At 36.9% G+C, this 20,516-nt stretch overlaps 2 protein-coding genes across 2 annotated transcripts; one reads left to right on the top strand and one right to left on the bottom strand.

Moving 5' to 3' along the window:
* The first annotated feature begins 514 nt into the window (after nucleotides 1-514).
* On the top strand, nucleotides 515-1,294 carry LOC131217371 (uncharacterized). Its single transcript, XM_058212286.1, has one exon. The coding sequence runs from the start codon at nucleotides 515-517 to the stop codon at nucleotides 1,292-1,294; it is 780 nt and encodes a 259-aa protein (XP_058068269.1).
* Nucleotides 1,295-12,667: 11,373 nt separating this feature from the next.
* On the bottom strand, nucleotides 12,668-20,084 carry LOC131258052 (putative pentatricopeptide repeat-containing protein At1g68930). Its single transcript, XM_058259105.1, has 2 exons — nucleotides 17,400-20,084; nucleotides 12,668-13,170 (listed from the first exon to the last, which is right to left on the bottom strand). Exon 1 carries the CDS (start codon nucleotides 19,976-19,978, stop codon nucleotides 17,750-17,752), a length of 2,229 nt encoding a protein of 742 aa, XP_058115088.1. The 5' UTR covers nucleotides 19,979-20,084; the 3' UTR covers nucleotides 12,668-13,170; nucleotides 17,400-17,749.
* Nucleotides 20,085-20,516: the final 432 nt, after the last annotated feature.

Here is a 20,516-nt window from a genome sequence, read left to right as displayed (position 1 = left end):
TCCACGTGTAAAATAAAAAGATAACCCTATGATTTTTCGGTTTTATGGTTCTATAATTAAGCAAAATTGAAATAACAAAGACCAAAAATAATCACACATACGTAATAACTCCGTGTATAAGCCATTGCACGTGTGTGCCAATGTTAACCGTGTGTAATTTCCAACCAGTTCATGAAGTGGGACATAGTGTAGATTTTCCAGGAAAAAAAAATAGGGCAGGTTTACCTACAACGTGTATCACAGTTTATAAAACAAATAAATGGTTGGAAAAAGCTGAATCTATACAACCATTTGTTTCAACTATGGCTAACTTGATGAGTTGGCTAATCTGATATGGTATAGTTTTTATATGTTGTGGGCTACCTGATGGACGGCTTGGATCTTGCAAATATATGCTATGTATCATATACACTAGCATATAGATGTGCACGACCATTCATGCATGTGTACGTACAAAATCTCTACGTAAATATGTATGCCATGCAAGACGAGAAGTCAGAATTCAGTGCAAGACATGGAAGCTGTTGAAACTAGGTCCGAAAGAAAAAGAAAGGGAAAACAGACTCAAAACCCAAAACCTCTTGAAAAGCACTATGATGAAGCCAATCTTCAGCTCGATCTCTCCCTTTCCTCTTCTGGGCCCTACCAACTGCCAGCCCCTGTAGCAGCTGATGGACGATCCACACCACCCATCGGGGTCGGCCAACATGATCGAAAGGGTCGACCACCATCGACACGCCCACAACGTAATCCAATGAGAACTCCACGTGTAAAGAAGCATGATCGTGTGCCGGCGCCTTTCGAATGGGCGACTGACCGCCGCGCCATGGTACACACCCTCAGCTACCTCATCTCGGCCGGTATTACTGCTATCAAGGGTGACATGAAATGCAGGAGGTGTGAGGCTAAGTACCAGATAGAGCATGACTTGGAGAGCAAGTTCAAGGAGATCAGATCTTATATTACTGCTAACATCGACGCGATGTTCGACCGGGCCCCGAAGGAGTGGATGAACCCAAAGCTACCTGATTGCCAGATGTGCCATCAGACCAATTGCATAAAGCCGGTGATCTCACCGAAGAAACGGTCGATCAATTGGCTGTTTTTGTTTTTGGGGAAGATGATGGGATGTTGCACTTTGAATCAGTTGAAGTACTTCTGCAAGCACACAAATAACCATCGAACGGGCGCGAAGGATCGGGTGTTGTATCTTGCATATCTCACTATGTGTAAACAACTCGATCCAGCCACACAATTCATTGCTCGCGAAGTCCAATCCAATCGGAAGCGTTAGTTTAGTGTGTCATCATTTATTGGTTTGGTTGCTTGATTTTAACTTATTGATCTTTTTTGTTTTTTTAATTTCATGATTTTAGGTTGTTAATTTTCTTGTCACCCTATCATTGCATGTGATATGTGAAAGTAGGCATGTGCAAGGAGTTTCATACAAGATCCAAGTAGTTCAACAACTGGACCGCACTCTCTATATCTTCTACAAAGTTGGGATGGTTTAATGTAGCTTATCTAACATGCTAGTATCTATAAAGTTTTTTTTTTTTTTAAAATAAAATTAAAGAAAAATTATTTTTCGTTCGTCCAAAGGGAGAGAAGTGAAGTGTTGGTGAATAAAAATTGAAAGTTTAGATGATCTAGATCAATAGTTTACATCATTTGGTATCATAATGTTGATGTTTGGATGGTCTCGATCAACATTTTACATGGTCTAGATCATAATGTTGGATGTTTAGATGGTTTAGATCAACGGTCTACATGGTTTGGATCATAATGTTAGATGTTTGAATTGTCAAGATCAACAGTTTACATGGTATGGATCATACTATTGGATGTTTAATGGTCAAGATCAACGTTCTACATGGTTTGGATCATAATATTGGATGTTTGAATTGTCTAAATCAACAGTCTACATGGTTTGAATCATAATTTTGGTTGTTGGATGGTCTAGATCAAACTCTACATGGTCTGAGTCATAATGTGGACTGTATGATGGTCTTGATCATACTATTGATAGTCCAAAATGTCTAAATCATATTATCTTTATGGTTTGGATGGTCTCGATTGTAACATCAATGCTAAAGAATGTCTAAATAATTATAAAAATGTTTTGAATAGTTGGACTTACAATATCAATGTTATCATATCAATAGTATTAATGTTCCGGATCAACATATCAATGGTCTAGATGGTCTAGATAATATATCAATTATCCATATAGTTTGGATCATAATATCAATAGTTTTTATGGTATGGATCATAATATGGATGGTATATATGGTTTGAATCATAATATTGATGGTGTGGATGACTCGAATCATGAAAATGATAGATTAGATAGTTTGGATAAATAATATTGATTACTTATTATTGAGATCAAGTATCGATAGTTTATATCATAGTATCTATGACTTAGATTTTTTATATCATAACATCTATTGTCTCTAGGTTTAGATGATTTAGATCATATAATATCAATTGTTGTCTACTTTAAAGCATAATATCGACAATCTAGATTATTTGAATAATAATATTGATAGTCTAGGTGGTTTGGACCATAATATTGACAGTATTAATGGTCTAGATAATAGTATTCATTGTTTGAATGATTTGAATAATAATATTGATAATCTTGATGATGTATATAATAATATTATGGTAGGGACAATTTTAGATCATATTAGTAACATTCTAGATGTTGGGGGTCATTATTAATGGACAACTTAATTTTAATACCAAGGGTTTACATTATAATATCAACAATTTAAAAAGTCTAGATGATAATATCGATAGGTTGGATGGAATCGATTATAATATTCACGGTCTAAATGGTATAGATCATAATATCAATAATTTCTATAGTCTGCATCATAAAATTGATATTTGAATGACTAAGATTAAATATTTTGAAGTGACATCTCTAATCAATGAGTAACCAACTACATATCTGATATAGTACAAAAATAAAAGGTTGGTAACTTTATAAGTAACACTAAATATAACTTATTCACATTGTTCACATTGTGCATAAATCATTATAGGAACTTGAATAAGATTGAATATTATTCTTCAATGATAAATATGACACATATTTGATGGAAGTTGAATCGACAATGATGTCAATAGCATGCTCGATGCATAATGGAAGAATTGACATGCAACCTTATCTAGGAAAAATTCTATATAAGGAAAAATTAAAATAAAAACCAAAACAAGAATATATATACAATAGCCAATACCATCATTTAATTCATATATATATATATACACACACACACAAACAGTGGCCTTCTACATTTTTACCTTTGTAATTAATATTAGGAACACTAGTTATTAGCGAGTAAAACTATTATTGAAAATATAGTTAGGTAGAAGGTGGTTCTAATTTTATTGTACAAGTTGTAAATAGTATGTAAACTCGTTTTCTTTAACTTCTTTAATGTGTGTCATGCACATCGACTTATCATCTTCTCTATGTGTAGGTTGAAAGGAGCATTTAATTAAGAAGAGCATGTGATTAAGATTTTGTGGAATCATTCTGATGATTGTGTGACATCAACCATATATGTACATATATTAACAGCTTATGCTAGGACATCGCCTCAAAAATTAAGCGAATTAAAAACTTGAGTATATCACAGTAAAGGATACAGTGAGGATGAGTCATTTATTATCTTTAAAGCATCATTTGATCATATCTATACAATCATTAGTTATATACACTTTTGCATTTGCCGTTAGTTTTGGGAACATTAGTTATTAATACGTAAAATTATTATTGAAATATAGTGACTTAGCAAGTAGTTGTTTTAATTTTATCGTATAAAAAGTCATGAATAACGTACATTAAACTGCTTTAACTTCCTTAATATATACCCACGCCGACTTCTCTTCTCTATGTATAGGTTGCTTAAAGCATTTCATTAAGACGAGTGTTTGATTAAAAGTTTTATAGAGTCATCCTAATAACTGTTTAACATCCACTCTGTACATATGTTAGTAGCTCATGCTAGGACTACGTCCCAAAAATAAAGTGAATTGAAAACTCGAGTGTACCATATTAAAGGAGACAGTGAGGATGGGTCATTCATTATCTCTCTAGCCTTTTATGTGTGTGACACACACGTACATATACTCGCCTTTCCCTTGCCTCTCTCTCTCTCTCTCTCTCTCTCTCTCTCTCTCTCTCTCCTCCAAATCTCTATCCATTTTTTTCTCCATCCCTTTCTCACTCCACATGTATTATACATACATACCTCTAGTATTCATATAACCAACATACCAAGAAAATTTTTTCCTCTTAAGAGTCATTTAGCTCCCTAAAATTTTAGGAGAGGTCATGAAATTGTTATGTTTTCAAATAAAAAAATTTCTATTAAAAGAGGTTTTGTTTATGGTGTTTGATTTCTTGAAAAAATTCATTCTAATAAAGAGGAGAATCTTTTATATTTCTAAAGAATATGATTGACGGATTGTAATCCACTTTTCAAATTTTTACACCCCATTTTCAGATGATAATCATTAAAAGAGAAAAATAGAGAAACTTCATATATCGATAGCTACTGAGAAGCCAATTATTTAATTAAAAATGAACTTCATCCTTAAAAATAATTCACTGCAAAATTTTTAATTATATCTCTCATATAATTTTTCATTGCTTTTCAATTTTTAAAGTATAAAAACAACACACATGTATATATTTTATACTATGCGTATAATAAGTTATTTTATGAGTTCTCGTAAGATGTATCACATGGATGTAGTTGTTCATATTATGTGATACCTTAAAGGAGCACTAAGTTATAAAATTTTATATAAAAAAAAATAATTATATTCAAGTTGCATGATATTTTTATACGAATTGAGCATACTTTCGTACTAATAGGTGATTTATTATTGTGTGCTACATATTTATATGAGGAATTGGTCACATGAAATAGTAAAAAACAATGGCGTTGTAGCTTGACTAAACACCAAAGCAATATATAGGACAATGGTTCATACCATTTGTTTGCTTGTGCAGATCAAGAGACCATTATTAGAAATGAGTTTTGCAGCAAAACAATAATGCAATTGTTTTGTGATAATCAAATGACATCCCATATTACAAATAATCTAGTTTATTATGAGAGAACTGAACATATTATGGTTGACTATTATTTCATCTGTGAGAAAGTTGCTAATTGTAAAATTTCTATGTCACTTGTTCATCCTCAGAATCAACTTACTGGTGTATTCATCAAAGCTCTTGGCCATAATTTATCTGCATGTATTTATTCCGAACTAGGCATCGACGACATCTATGCTTCAACTTGATGATGAATGTTAATGGTTACGGATACGGCTTGTGCAACTATACAACTCACCTGGATGAATGAAATAATGGTCATACAATGGTCCAACACACCTAGTATTCTATATGTCCATATGTTAGTTTATTAAGTACACATAAAAGATACATGTGATATTATAATTTGGTGGGAAGTATTTTTAATATATTTATTTATTTACTTACATAATAAGTTTACTCTCTTTGTTTTCTATTTTCCATTTCTTTCTTTTTTTCTATTTCTTTTTTGCTTCTACATAATTCTGCAAATCATAAGTTTGTTCCATGTCTATTTTAATGATAACATTTTTTTTTTCAATCATTTGACGATTAATCTCATGTGCCATTTTATGAGCCAACAACTTTTTTCAGGAATATCTCTCTGAGAAATAAACACTTCTTATTCCTTAAAAATGAGTGCAAGAAAGATATTATTTTACTATTTTGATAAAATCTTAGGAAAAAACTCTTGAGCAATTTTATGAAGTAATAGGCTAAAGCTTCTGAGATTTCTTTGAAAATTTATCCCATTTAAACATATTACATACCACCTTTAAGAAATCTAGACCCACCATCTCTTGACATGATGTGAAGAAGCTCCTAAAAAAATCATATAAGCTTGGAATATTATCTGTTGGACTACTCGAAATCAATTTCTTTACCTCCATATATTCGATACTTTTATCAATTTATGTTATCCTCATTAGAATCCAATTTAAAAATATAGTAGAAAATACATTCATTTTTAGTAAAAAAAATATATTTAACCATATCACAAACTTCTGAAAAAAGAATATTACATTTTTAAAAAAAAGTAACTTTTGGATGATCTAAATCAACAATATACATGGTTTAGATTATAATGTTGGATGTTTGTATTGTCAAGATCAATAGTCTACATGGTTTGGATCATACAGTTGGATGTTTGATGGTCAAGATCAACAATCTACATAGTTTGGATAATAATGTTGGATGTTTGGATGGTCTACATCAACAGTCTACATGGTGTAGATCATAATTTTGATTATTTTAATGGTCTAGATCAACATTCTTTAGGGTCTAGATTATAATGTGGACTGTATGAATGGTCTAGATCATAATATCGATAGTCTAAAACATCTCGATCATTTTATCTATGGTTTGGATGGTGTCGATTGTAATATCAATGCTAAATGTTGAATAATTATAAAGATGTTTTGGATAGTTCGGATCACAATATCAATGAATTAGATGGTCTTGATTATCATATCAATGATATGGATGCTCTAGATCATCATGTCAATGGTCTAAATCATATATTGATTATCCATATGGTTTGGATCACAATATTAAAAGTATTTATGGTTTGGATCATAATATAAATGGTTTATATGGTCTGAATCATAATACTTATGGTATGAATGGTTCGAATCATGTAAATGGTAGATTAGATAGTTTGGATAAATAATATTGATTACTTAAATCGGTAAGATCCAATTATCGAAGGTCTATATCATAGTATAAATGACCAAGATTCTTTAGATCATAACATCTATTGTCTCGATGATCTAGATTATAATATCGATGGTTTGTATAACCTAGATCATATAATATCAACTATTGGCTAGTTTAGAGCATAATATCGACAATGGTTTAAATAATAATAATAATGGTTTAGGTGATTTTGATCATAATATTGATTGTACTGATGGTTTAAATCACAGTATGTTTCGGATAATAGTATTGATAGTCTTAATGATTTATATAATAATATTATGCTCTAGACAATTTCATATCATAGTAGCAACGTTCTGGATGTCCTGGGTCATAATATGTGGATGATCTTAATCTTAATACCGATGGTTTATATTATAATTTATGTCTAAAAAGTCTACATGAATCATGATAATATCAATTGATTGAATTGAATCGATTATTATATCCATAATCTAAATGGTTTAGGTTATAACATTATTAGTTGTATGGTCTACATCATAAATTTGATTTTCTGATGGCTTGAATTAAATATCTATAATCTGTATAGTTATAGTATCATAATATCGATAATCTAAATAGTTTGATCGATGCATCGTGGCACCAAGTGTGTATAATGTCTGGATGGAGAATTCATAAATTTTAATATCTATAAAGTAATTCAACATTTAAAAAAAAAAATCTGGCTACTTTATTCATTTTATTATATGGATATGACTCTTGACAATTTTAGATAAAAAGTAGTCAAATCAAACGTTTACCTAAACTGTGAACAGTTTCATCTAATTTCATAAAATAAAGGTGGTCCATCTAAATATGATATTCTATCTTAAAAGTTCATTAAAAAAATTATAAATTACATAAAAATTAAATGACAATTTGAGAATGTCTAAACGCTTCATTTAAAATGTCTAACATATGACTATTTTCAATGGAAACAATATGACACTTTACATGTATAAACTTTGAAGTGTCATCTCCTGTCAAGAAATAGCTAAATGTCATTACATGTTTAGCATGGTAAAAATAAAAATGTTGAATTTTATAAATAACACTATAGATAACTTCTTCAGACTATGCATGAATTATTATGAAAACCTAAATAAGATTCAATGTTGCTCTTCTATGATAAAGATGACAACTATTCAATAGAAATTGAATCCACAATGATGTCAACAACATGCCCAACACATAATAAGAGAATGGACATACAGTCTTACCTATAAGAAATTCTATATAAGAAAAAAATTAAAATTAAAATTAAAATTAAAACTAAAACAAGAACATTCAATAATCAATACTATCATTTAATTATATTTATAATATCGATAATCTCATACACTTTTGCATTTTTAGTTAATTCTAAAAATGTTGATTATTAGTAGGTAAAACTATTGTTAAAAATATAGATACTTGACGAAGTATGATTATGATTTTATCACACAAGGAGTTATAAAAATCTTCCAATGAAGTCTCTTTCTTTAACTTCTTCAATGTATGTTACCTACTCCGACTTATCCTCTATGTGTAGGTAATAAGAAGTGTTTAATTAGGAAGAGCGTGCAACTAAGGTTTTGTAGAGCCATACTGATGACCATGTAACATCTATTTTGTACTTCTGTTAGCAACTTATGTTAAGATATTGTCCTAAAAATTAAATGGAACGAAAATTTAAGTGTGCCAAAACAAGAGATTCAGTGAGGATAGGTCACTCATTATCTCTATGCCATCATTTTATCATATCTATACAATCAATAATCTTGTAGACTTTTGCATTTGTAGTTAGTCTTAAAAATATTGATTATTAGTAGGTAAAACCATCATAAAAATATAGTTACTTGGCAAGGGATGGTTTTAATTTTATCGCAAGGAGCTGTGAACAGCTTACATCAAACCCACTTTAACTTTTTTAATATGTGCTTTTCTTCTCTATATGTAGGATGCGTGAAGCATTTAATTATTATGTACTTGAGTGTGCTACAGTGAGACAATAAGGATGGGCCACTCATTATCTTTCCCACCCCCTCTGTGTGTAACCCACATCTACATATACCTGCCACCTTTACCCTTGCCTCTCTCTCATTTTCCATTTCCCTTCTAAATCTCTCCCCATTTTTCTTCTGTATCCCTTTTTTACTCCACATGTATCACATATAATAAATATATCATGATGGGCCTATGTTAAGGGCTGCATTATCTTGGGTGAGGCATAAGTTACACCTAATCCACTAGAGAGAGAGAGAGAGAGAGAGAGAGAGAGTATAGGCGGATTGCTTCCAAGACTTCCAGCATTGGAAAGCTGGTGGGCCACCATGATTTTTGTAAGAAATCCATCCCATTCATCCATTCTACCAGCTTAATTTACGACATGAAACAAAATATAAGGAGATCCAAAACTCAAGTAAGCCGAATGACAATAAAAAGTGGTGAAAAAATGTCTTTCGTTGAAACCTTCATGTGGTCCACCTTGATGTCTATATGCCATCCAAACCGTTTATAAGGTCATTCCTATTCAGATGAATTGAAAATACAAAAACTTAGCTTAATAGAAGATTTTCATAACCATATGAATGTTTCAATGGTGGTTATTTAATCCTCACTATTTCCTCTTCTATGGCCCACCTGAGTTTTGGATCCAGATCATATTTTGTGTCATCTCCTAAAATAAGCTGGAAAAATAGATGAACGGGTTAGATTTCTTATAAACATCACGAGGGCCCCCACCTAGCTTCCCGTGCCAAAACTTAAAGCGCCAACACTTGTCGATTAGAGATATCCGATAATTTCTAACGTAAGCATTGTACTTCTAATTTTAGAAGATGACGAGTAGGTGTAGGTCTGCTTGTGAGAGAATTGGGAGAGGAGGCATGCGAGTGAGAGAGTCTCTCACTGATGCGGGAGATAGAAACTCTCTCTCAAACTCATATGTAACAGCGCATTCATCCAGACTGTTCGTCTGATCCGACGGTTGACAACAAGGTATGCCCGTAATGATGTGCAAACCGGTGTGCAGCCGAGCGTTTCTCCCTCGCTTTTATATATATATATAATTTAAAGGATTTCTTTTCGTATCTTTTGTTAAGATCCAGTGAAAAAGAAAGAAAAAGAAATAAAGAAAAATTTTGTTTTTAAGAGTTTGAGGAATGGAAACTTTATTACTTTTTTTTTCTCCCTGAAAATGACCTACCTTTTTTCAACCCCATTTGTAAATAGCTCAAAAAAAAAAAAGAAAAGTTTTCTATATCTAAGAGCTTTAGGAGTAGGCAAAAAATGGTTTTCCCCACTCCATCCCTTAACCATTAACTAAAACACTTATATGTGGACTGCACTATTGTATGCCCCTGAAGAATGCACTTCATACGAAATTCATAATCTGTCACTTGGAAGTTCAAATGAATTTAAGTTTTGGTCCAAACAATAAGACTTATGTTGGAAGGGTCCCATTGGATCAAAATATGAAGTGTCCTAATGCACCTTTTCTACACAAATGTAGTTTCTGGCTCTATGATTTTAATATGATAGGCCCGAAAATGGACAAGTGTTCCAAACATCTTCCAGATTGAAAGATCCTAGATATAGTCTTTATGTTCCGTTTGGATGACAGTCCATAAATTAGTTTATGGAATTCCATTTTGAAAAACCACGCACTCCTGCATGCCATCATTAGATTGGGGTTTTTCAACATTGACTCAGCCTCCTCATATAATACGATAAGGCCCGTCAGATTTTGTTAGGGTCCTAACAATGGAGCTAGAGTCTTCCAATCTCAAAGATATTTGGCCATGGCCCATCCACTTTTCTATTTTGCAATTGGATAAGTTAAGAAGAAAAGTACATTAATATTCTCCATCTTTTTTTTCTTTTTTTTCTTTTCTTCTGAGAATTGATAATTTTATTGAAAGGAGCTAGGGACTCAAAACTGAAGCAGAAAACAAAACAGACGATAAACAAAAAAAACAGAACCAACAGCCTAAATTCCTTTAGCAACAACCCCATTCGGCATCCTTGGATTTAAACATTGAGAAATTGTGCAAAATACAAAATATATATATATATATATATATATATATATATATATATATATATATATATATATATATATATATATATATATATATATATATATATCCTTTTAGCTCAAAATTCCCTTCCCATACAAAGTTGGGCTCCTTGGTGTATGTGAACGGTGTAGTTGGCTTGTTTCCTTTCCAAACTAAACACAAGTGCTGAAGTTAATGCAGCTGCTATTATAAAGATGTACAAAAGGATGTGTATGTGAAGGCATTTGCAAATTCAACATAAAGCCATGCTCTCTCCGCAAGTTACAGCTGAAGACATTCAACACTTTAGAATGATTCTAACACTTTGCTTGGTGGCTTCCAAATAGACAGTATAGAAAGAAAAGAAAAGAAAAAACTGACGCAACTGCAGGATTGAGAGGTCCTAGAAACTAAAACATACTCCTAAAAACTGATGCATATAAACTAAAACATCAAGTCTGATGCTATCCAGAGCGGGATTCAACCCTTGGCAGAGACATCATACTCTTCCAGAATTCACAACCCTTAACCAACATTTGCATCCAAATGCATGTTCAACGATATCCAAGTTCATAAACATGGGCTCAATCAATACTACACTCATCAGCTTTGGACATCCTGCTGTAATTTGGTATGAATTTGGACATCCTGTTGTAACTACACGTACAAAATCCATTTTTGTAATTTGGGTGTGTCATGGTCTTCAATTACCATAGCAATTTGAGGGCGGAAAATTACAGCATTTCAAAGATAAAATTACAAACTCAATGTAAAAGCATACTCTCTTCATGGATAAATTTCTGAATTAGTCAAGCTCAAGACCTGATTCAGGACTACGTAGGATGATTCTAACCCTTTGATGGGTGGCCTTCGCATAAACAGTAAAGGAACTAAACACAATTACAGCAAAGGACTGAATTTACAAAATTACAGCAATTTGAAAAGGAATAAATGATTCAGAATCAATAGAGGAAAGAGAAATTTCATTCCATTAATCAAATCTAACAAATAACAACAATGAAGAAAATCAAGTCATATTAGTGAGAGAGTGAGAGAGAGAGGTATTGTGGGGAGATTATGAGGAGAGCGACAGAAAGAGTAGGACACGAGATCCATAAAAAAATTTAAAAAAAAAAGGTTTTCTGGAACAAAAAAAAAAAGGAAAAGAAAAGTGGCCTTCTCGCACAATTCTGTGTCCATGAGAAACAACGTGCATTTTATTTCGGCTGGACACCACTTCCACAAGAGGTGTCATCCAAACACCACTACATTTCCTCTTTTCCTTTTTGGCAAAAAAATGGGTCTCAACACAGTTTTAGGCATCACATCTTTTTCTATACCATTGTTTATTTATTTTTGCTAACTTCAAATTGTCAGACCGTTGATCGAAGTGTTGCAATTAGGGCTGTACACAAACCGGGCTAGCCCGGTTAACTCGCACGACTCGGCCTAACCCGGAACAAAGTTCGGGCCGGGACGGGCCATTTTCTTCAGCCCGAAACTGAATTCGGGCTGAGTTCAAACATGTCCCAATTCGGCCTGACTCGTTCCGAAACCCGACTTGACCTGGCCCGACTCGGCCGTTTATATATATATATATATATATATATATATATACTTATCCTAATAATTTGAGACAGAGAAGTGAGAACGCTGTCCATCCCTTTGTAGATGGAGCAGGTCTAAAATTGGCCCAAACTCGCCCGATTGCTGACCGGGCCGAGTTCAGGCTGAACATGTTGGCCCGGTGACCGTGCCGGGCCGGGTTGAGCCCAGTTCGACTCGGATTGACTCGTGTACACCCCTAGTTGCAATTATCTAATCCAGGAGAGACTCTGGTGTATATCCCATACATAGCCACTCTGGGTGCCTAGGTATCCACCGTAAGTCTTTCCTCATTTGAATCTCGCCATTAACGCTAAGGCTATGCCATCATAAGGTACTTCTAAATGGAAGGATCTTATTAACATCCATGAATGATAAATCATTGATCGAACTGACGAAGTCCTTTCAGATCACTGGTCTGGATCACAAAAATATCAGTCCCGCCGTACTGATTGAGACAGCAAGATGTTATTCATGTCCTGATGCATCATTGCCCAGTAATACCTCACCTTGAAATGGCCACAAATAAGCTTCTACCAGATTCCAAACCAAAAAGCAAGATTTAGAAATCTTGATTCATCATCATCGTCGTCGTCATCATCTAAGCCTCATCCCAATTAATTGTGGTCAGCTACATGAATCCCATTCCGCCATTCCACTCTATCAAGGGTCAACCTTTAGACCATCGGTCATCAAGTGTTTTCCTACTACCTACTGAAGCAGGACGTGAATTTAAATATGATATGCAAGATTTCAGGCTTAGATCACACCAATTCAGAAACAATCACGCAAATTCCACATCCCACATGAAAATCCAAACATTCAATTAAAGGGGAATCTATGCGGGTCCAAGCCGACACAGGCTAGGACTGGACCAATAAAAATTAGAAACCAAACGATGTCAAAAGGAAATAAAATCAACTACTCATGCATAAAAAAATCAGTCCCTAATCCAAGAGATTTCCTAATTTCAATTCAAGGAACCCTAAGGTGATAGAAAGGGGCAAATCAATTAGGGATCATGTAATCTAGGGTTAATTGATGAAAAAAACGGCTATGAGAGGATAAAAGAGGATAAAAACCTAAGCCAAAAGATGATCCCGCGTGTGGACAGCAACAATGGCCCAGACGGACGTGCGCGTGATCCCGGCCGCACGTGTGTGGGGCCCACTATTCAGAAAAAGGCCACCTTGACCCTGGTCGGCCAGGGATGGACTCCAAAACCTCCAAATTTCAGCTCGATCCGATGTACGGTTTGTGCGTGGTGCTCCGCCGAAGTTTTAGCTCGCCTGCGGGCCGAAATCTGGAAACCTGCTTCAATGAAGAAATCTGATGCAACAAAAGGACAAATTCGAAGTACGGATGGTGGGGGAAGATGAAAAAAAGATGATGGAAGATGGGGGTGAATTGGGATCGATGTGGCTTCGCACCACGGTAGTTAGCCCTTCGAAAAGGGAGGGCTTCGCACCCACTTTTGAATTCTTCCACAACTCACGAAGAGAGCAGAAAAATAAAGCAGGAATTTTTTATTAACTTCAATGAATCAAAAGAACTACAAAAGGTGCCTATTTATAGGGAGAACCCTATACCCAAAAACTCGCACCATGTGCGACACCTATTACTTGGCGATGAAGTAAACTAAAATAAAAACCAAACAAGAAAATCTAAAGCGTTCACGATGTTCTAAATAATAACAATAAGCAAAACTTAAAATATAAAACCAATCCGACGAGTGGGCTACGATCATGAGATCCCATGGTGGGCTTTTCTTGACTATCGGGCCACTTTTCTGAACCAAAACTTGTCATCTATCTAGGAGGCCCTCCCTGGACGTCGTCATCGAGGCAGATCGATGGTGGGGTCCTCCATCTACGCACGTACGTGCGTAGGGGTGGCGGCATGAGTGCGCATGTGCGCGTGATGTCCCCATCAATTCTCCCCGGCTGCAAAGATTTCGCCACTGGAGAAATAAAACTCCTGAACCGCTTCAGGATGTCAGGATCAAGTCTCTGAAGCTCCTCCTCAGTGAGCCACGTGCTGCCTGAAGCTGGGCTTAACTTCCATTTAACCACGTACTTCTGAAACCCGCCGTCCGACGTTGAAACTATCTGATGGTCCTGGATATCCTCTATTTCCTTTTTGGGTATGTGAAGGTTAGGTATGGGAGATAGAGGCTGGGAAAATGAGTCGGGAATGATAGGTATGGGAGGTAGAGGCTGGGAAGATGGGTCGGGATGGGTAAGTATGGGAAGTAGAGGCTGGGAACATGGGTTGGGACGGGTAGGTATGGGACGTAGAGGCTGAAAAAATGGGTTAGGAAGGATAGATATGGGAGGTAGAGGCTGGAAAAATGGGTTGGGACGGGTAGGTATGGGATGTAGAGGCTGGAAAAATGGGTCGAGAAGGGTAGGTATGGGAGGTAGAGGCTGTGAAGAAAGGTTAGGAAAAGTAGATATGGGAGGTAGAGGTTGGGAAAATGGGTTGGGAAGGGGTCATGGTTCAAGGGATAAATATGAGGAATCAGGATGGGTGGGCGAAAGGCCGGACAAAGTATCAGTGGTCCTCTGAAAAGTAACTAAATCCTCCACATCGGATGTGAAACTAATTCCCATGAAAGGTGGAAGATCTATCTCATACACATTGAGACCGTTTCGTTTTATAATTTTAACGGGTCCAGCGCTACACGCGTGTAACTTACGAACGGCCCTCGAAGGATACCGCTCGGGCCTGATGCAGACCATCACAGAGTCCCCAATATTGAATCCTTTGAAACATTTATACTGGTCTGTATAAAACGTGCAATGTTCATTATTAGCCATGATCTTCTGCTTGATTTCTTGATGCCATGAATGAATGTGATGCGCAAAAGACTCTGCAGACTCTGACGGCCTATGGGACAGTGACATAGGGACAAGATCAATAAGTTTCCTAGGTTTATAATCAGTAACGACTTCACAAGGACTTAAACCTGTGGACCTATCGACAAACTTATTCAACGTGAACTCGGTTGTAGGTATTACGATGTCCCATATTCTGGTGTGCTCTATATCCTTCCTAGGGGACTCATCCGGTAGATCATCAGAAAAGATATCACGTAACTCATCCATTACCGGAATAGCCTCAGTGGGTAACTCTACACTAGCCGTTGATACACTCTCTCCAGCCACAAGGCCACACATGTTGTACCCCTCAAAATAGTGGTCTTTATATCTCTCATGGGGTGGGTGTCTGGGTGCACACCCATAATTGATTCCTTGACCAACTTCATTCATTGGTGTATCCTCCCGGCCACCTGCTTGAGATTGGACATCTACCCCAATGGTGGGGTTTGTCCTAGCGATGGTCTTTAGTCGGGTAATGCGTACATCAAGCTGTTCACAGCATTGGTCCATTTTCAAGCGCTTAATCATAGACTCCAATGTCTGAGATATCTTGTTTAGTGACTCTTGCAATTGTTCCATGTTTAGTGTAGGGTGCAAACCGAAATCGCGACCCGTACGTGTGGGCATACACTGACTTGCTCAACCTAAAGACCTTCTATGACAACTATATGCGTCTAAAAATTAAATGACCCTACGAGACTCTATATGAAGGAGACTACACACTGTTACTAAAATTCAGCTATATATGATGGACTGAATGCATGAAGGACTCAAACAAACTAAACCCTAAATATGTGGTGAATTCCCCTACAAGAACCCTAGGCTCTGATACCAAATTTGATGCAGGACGTGAATTTAAATATGATATGCAAGATTTCAGGCTTAGATCACACCAATTCAGAAACAATCACGCAAATTCCACATCCCACATGAAAATCCAAACATTCAATTAAAGGGGAATCTATGCGGGTCCAAGCCGACACAGGCTAGGACTGGACCAATAAAAATTAGAAACCAAACGATGTCAAAAGGAAATAAAATCAACTACTCATGCATAAAAAAATCAGTCCCTAATCCAAGAGATTTCCTAATTTCAATTCAAGGAACCCTAAGGTGATAGAAAGGGGCAAATCAATTAGGGATCATGTAATCTAGGGTTAATTCATGAAAAAAACGGCTATGAGAGGATAAAAGAGGATAAAAACCTAAACCAAAAGATGATCCCGCGTGTGGACAGCAACAATGGCCCAGACGGACGTGCGCGTGATCCCGGCCGCACGTGTGTGGGGCCCACTATTCAGAAAAAGGCCACCTTGACCCTGGTCGGCCAGGGATGGACTCCAAAACCTCCAAATTTCAGCTCGATCCGATGTACGGTTTGTGCGTGGTGCTCCGCCGAAGTTTTAGCTCGCCTGTGGGCCGAAATCTGGAAACCTGCTTCAATGAAGAAATCTGATGCAACAGAAGGACAAATTCGAAGTACGGATGGTGGGGGAAGATGGAAAAAAAAGATGATGGAAGATGGGGGTGAATTGGGATCGATGTGGCTTCGCACCACGGTAGTTAGCCCTTCGAAAAGGGAGGGCTTCGCACCCACTTTTGAATTCTTCCACAACTCACGAAGAGAGCAGAAAAATAAAGCAGGAATTTTTTATTAACTTCAATGAATCAAAAGAACTACAAAAGGTGCCTATTTATAGGGAGAACCCTATACCCAAAAACTCGCACCATGTGCGACACCTATTACTTGGCGATGAAATAAACTAAAATAAAAACCAAACAACAAAATCTAAAGCGTTCACGATGTTCTAAATAATAACAATAAGCAAAACTTAAAATATAAAACCAATCCGACGAGTGGGCCACGATCATGAGATCCCATGGTGGGCTTTTCTTGACTATTGGGCCACTTTTCTGAACCAAAACTTGTCATCTATCTAGGAGGCCCTCCCTGGACGTCGTCATCGAGGCAGATCGATGGTGGGGTCCTCCATCTACGCACGTACGTGCGTAGGGGTGGCGGCATGAGTGCGCATGTGCGCGTGATGTCCCCATCACCTACATTCACATCCCTTTGCCCTTTTAGATCCTTAACATTCACAAATCTCGCAAAATGGCCCCAAACTCCTCTGAGCTAGAATCTGAAACTTCTAGAGCTCCGTCGGAATATAATAGAATCCTTGGTTTTAAATCTCTCAATGTACCTATATCATGGTCTTTAAATTGGTTTTTCCACATCATATCATTCACCATTGATACAAGGTAGTAAAGTCCTGTATCGCCCCAGCTTGGGCCCATGTTGAAGCGATACAGCCATATTGCCCATGACGATACTGATACGTATTGGGCAATACACACCGGTATCAAATGATAGATCAAACAATGTTCTAAACACAAACAGCTACCCATCACCAGAAATCTCCACAAGAACATGTCCCATTTCTAAATAGATGGAATCGGACGGCGTCTCTTACAAGTATCTCTCGCCCAACAACCTTAGAAATGAACTTGGTGGCATTGTGACAATCTACACACACACGTAGATTCTTTACTACTCGAATGGGCAATCTCTCAGGTATGAAAAGCAACCCAAATGCAATTGCAAGCTTCTCGCTGTGGTGGCTAAGCATCTCTATCTTCTGTGACTCGTCTACATCATGGAGAATGGAATTCATATCAGGCACATAGCCTTCCTCTATCATCTTACAATTAAGCCTTTCTAGCTCTGCATATATCTGATTGGAATAAATGCTTGATCTGTCATCAGCTGAAAATATATGCACCTTGTTCTTGTACTTGATCCAACTATAACCAGGCTCTTTCTTCACGCCTTTAATTCTCATCCCTCTTCTCAAACGGGACACGTCGTCCCATCTTCCTTTGGCAGCATAGATACTCGAAAGCAAGATATAACTCGCAGGGTTGTGTGGATCCAATTCAAGTAGTGATTCGGCAGCCCACTTCCCGATTTCCATGTTACCATGTACTCTACATGAGCTTAACAAGGTGGCCCACCCAATAGCATCGGGCTGACAAGGCATTTGCTTAATAAAATCTTCTGCCTCTTTTATTCTTCCTGCTCGGCTGAGAAGATCAATCATGCAAGCATAGTGATCATCTGTGGGGATGATTTGATGATCTTCTACCATAGAATTAAAATATTGATGCCCTTTTTCCACTAGCCCTGCTCTACTACAAGCTGAAATAACGCCAATGAACGTGACTCCATCTGGTTTCAGCCCTTCAGCCAACATTCCTTCAAACAGATCTATCGACTCCTTGGCTTTTCCAAACTGAGAGTACCCTGAAACCAATGCAGTCCATGAGACTTGATCTTTAACCTGCATTTCATCAAACATCTTATGCGAATCTTCAATGCACCCACATTTTCCATACAATGTAACAATCGCATTAGACACTGTACTAAATGAAGTCAAGCTGGAAACTAAGGCACGGCAGTGGAATTGAGCACCTTCTTCCAAGCTTGCCAGATTAGCACAAGAGCTGATCACGCTCCCAAGGGTAAAATCATCAGGCTCGATCCCATTTCTCTGCATTTCGCAGAAACTTCTAACAGCTTCTTCGCTGAATCCGTTTTGACCGTAACCCACAAGCATAGCTGTCCATGACACAATGTTCTTCAGTGCCATGCCCTTAAAAACTGTTTCCGCCATTCTTATGCTTCTGCACTTGGCATACATGTCAACAAGAGCACTACCCACAAAGATGTTATCCTTATAATCAGTCCTGATTATATAAGCATGAATCTGCTTGCCTTGTTCCAATGCCAGAAGACTACCACAAGCAGTCAATACGCTTCCAAATGTAAACTGATCGATTGGAACTTCCTCCAATCTCATCTCTCTAAAGACATCAATTGCTTCTTTATCAAACCCATTTTGCTTAAATCCTGTAATCATTATTGTCCATGAAATTGAATCCCTTTCCCGCATGTCACCAAACAAACGCTTTGATTCCTCAACCATCCCGCACCTGAACAATCCCGTGATCATGGTATTGTACACAACCAAATTTCTTGCATCCATTTCATCGAAAACCCGTTTAGCATCATCAACAACCCTGGCCTTTGAGTACATATCAATCAACAGACTTCCGACAAGCACATATGAACCAAACCCAAATTTCATTATCTGACCATGAACCTGCCTACACAATCGAATCCAAGACTGACCCGATGACAAAATCAGCACTGTAGAGAACGTAATCCGATTTGGACTTACTCCATCCTCCAACATCAGTTTATATGCTTCTACTGAATCATGGTACAACCCATCATTGGCATAGCCCGAAATGACGGAATTCCAAGAAACACCATCGCGAATGGGCATTCGTTTGAAGATTTTTTCCATTTCAGAAAGGCGTCCAGATTTCGAATAAGCAGAAAGGAGGGTGTTCCATGAGAAGAGGTTTGGCTGGGGAATTTGATCAAACACATGGTGTGCGTAGCTTAAATTGTTGAATTTAGAGTACGCATTAATGAGGTTGTTGAAGAGGAAGGTCTCTGGGGATTTGAGGGTTTTGATTATGAGGCAATGGAGCTTCTTTGCTTGGATTTGGCTTTTGGATTCCAAGTAGAATTTCAAGAGGGAAGAGTAGTAGTTTGAAACAGATGACATGGTTCTATGGAGGGAAGTTTCAAAAAATCAGACCGTTTTGTTTTAAAAAAAATTAAATAGCATGACACGTGTTGCAGTTGATACACAAGAGATTATGCACCAAGAATCTCTCACCGTCCATATATGCTGACCAGAAATCATATGTAGATAGAGAGGACGCGGTTTGGCTAGTTACGCTGCCACTAGCCAGGTGGCTAGTGGTCGGTGCTCTGTGGGCCCCACCATGATCTATGTATTTTATCCACACCATCCATCCATTTTTACACATCATTTTAATATTCTCTCCCATAAATGAGGCAGGGAAAAATCTCTGGTGGACCACACCATGGGAAAACAGTAGTGATTGAATGTCTACCGTTAAAAACCTCCTGGGGCCCACTGTAATGTTTATTTGACATCCAACCCGTAGATTAGGTCATAAAGACCTGAATGAAGGTAAAAAAAACAAATATCAGCTTCATCCAAAACTTTTGTAGCCCCAAGAAGTTTTTAATGGTGAGAGTTCAATCAACACTGTGTGGCCCACTTGAGAATTTGA

This window comes from Magnolia sinica, chromosome 10 (assembly GCF_029962835.1).
Source record: "Magnolia sinica isolate HGM2019 chromosome 10, MsV1, whole genome shotgun sequence".
Lineage (NCBI taxonomy): Eukaryota > Viridiplantae > Streptophyta > Magnoliopsida > Magnoliales > Magnoliaceae > Magnolia > Magnolia sinica.
This window is presented reverse-complemented; position numbering and strand designations above follow the sequence as displayed.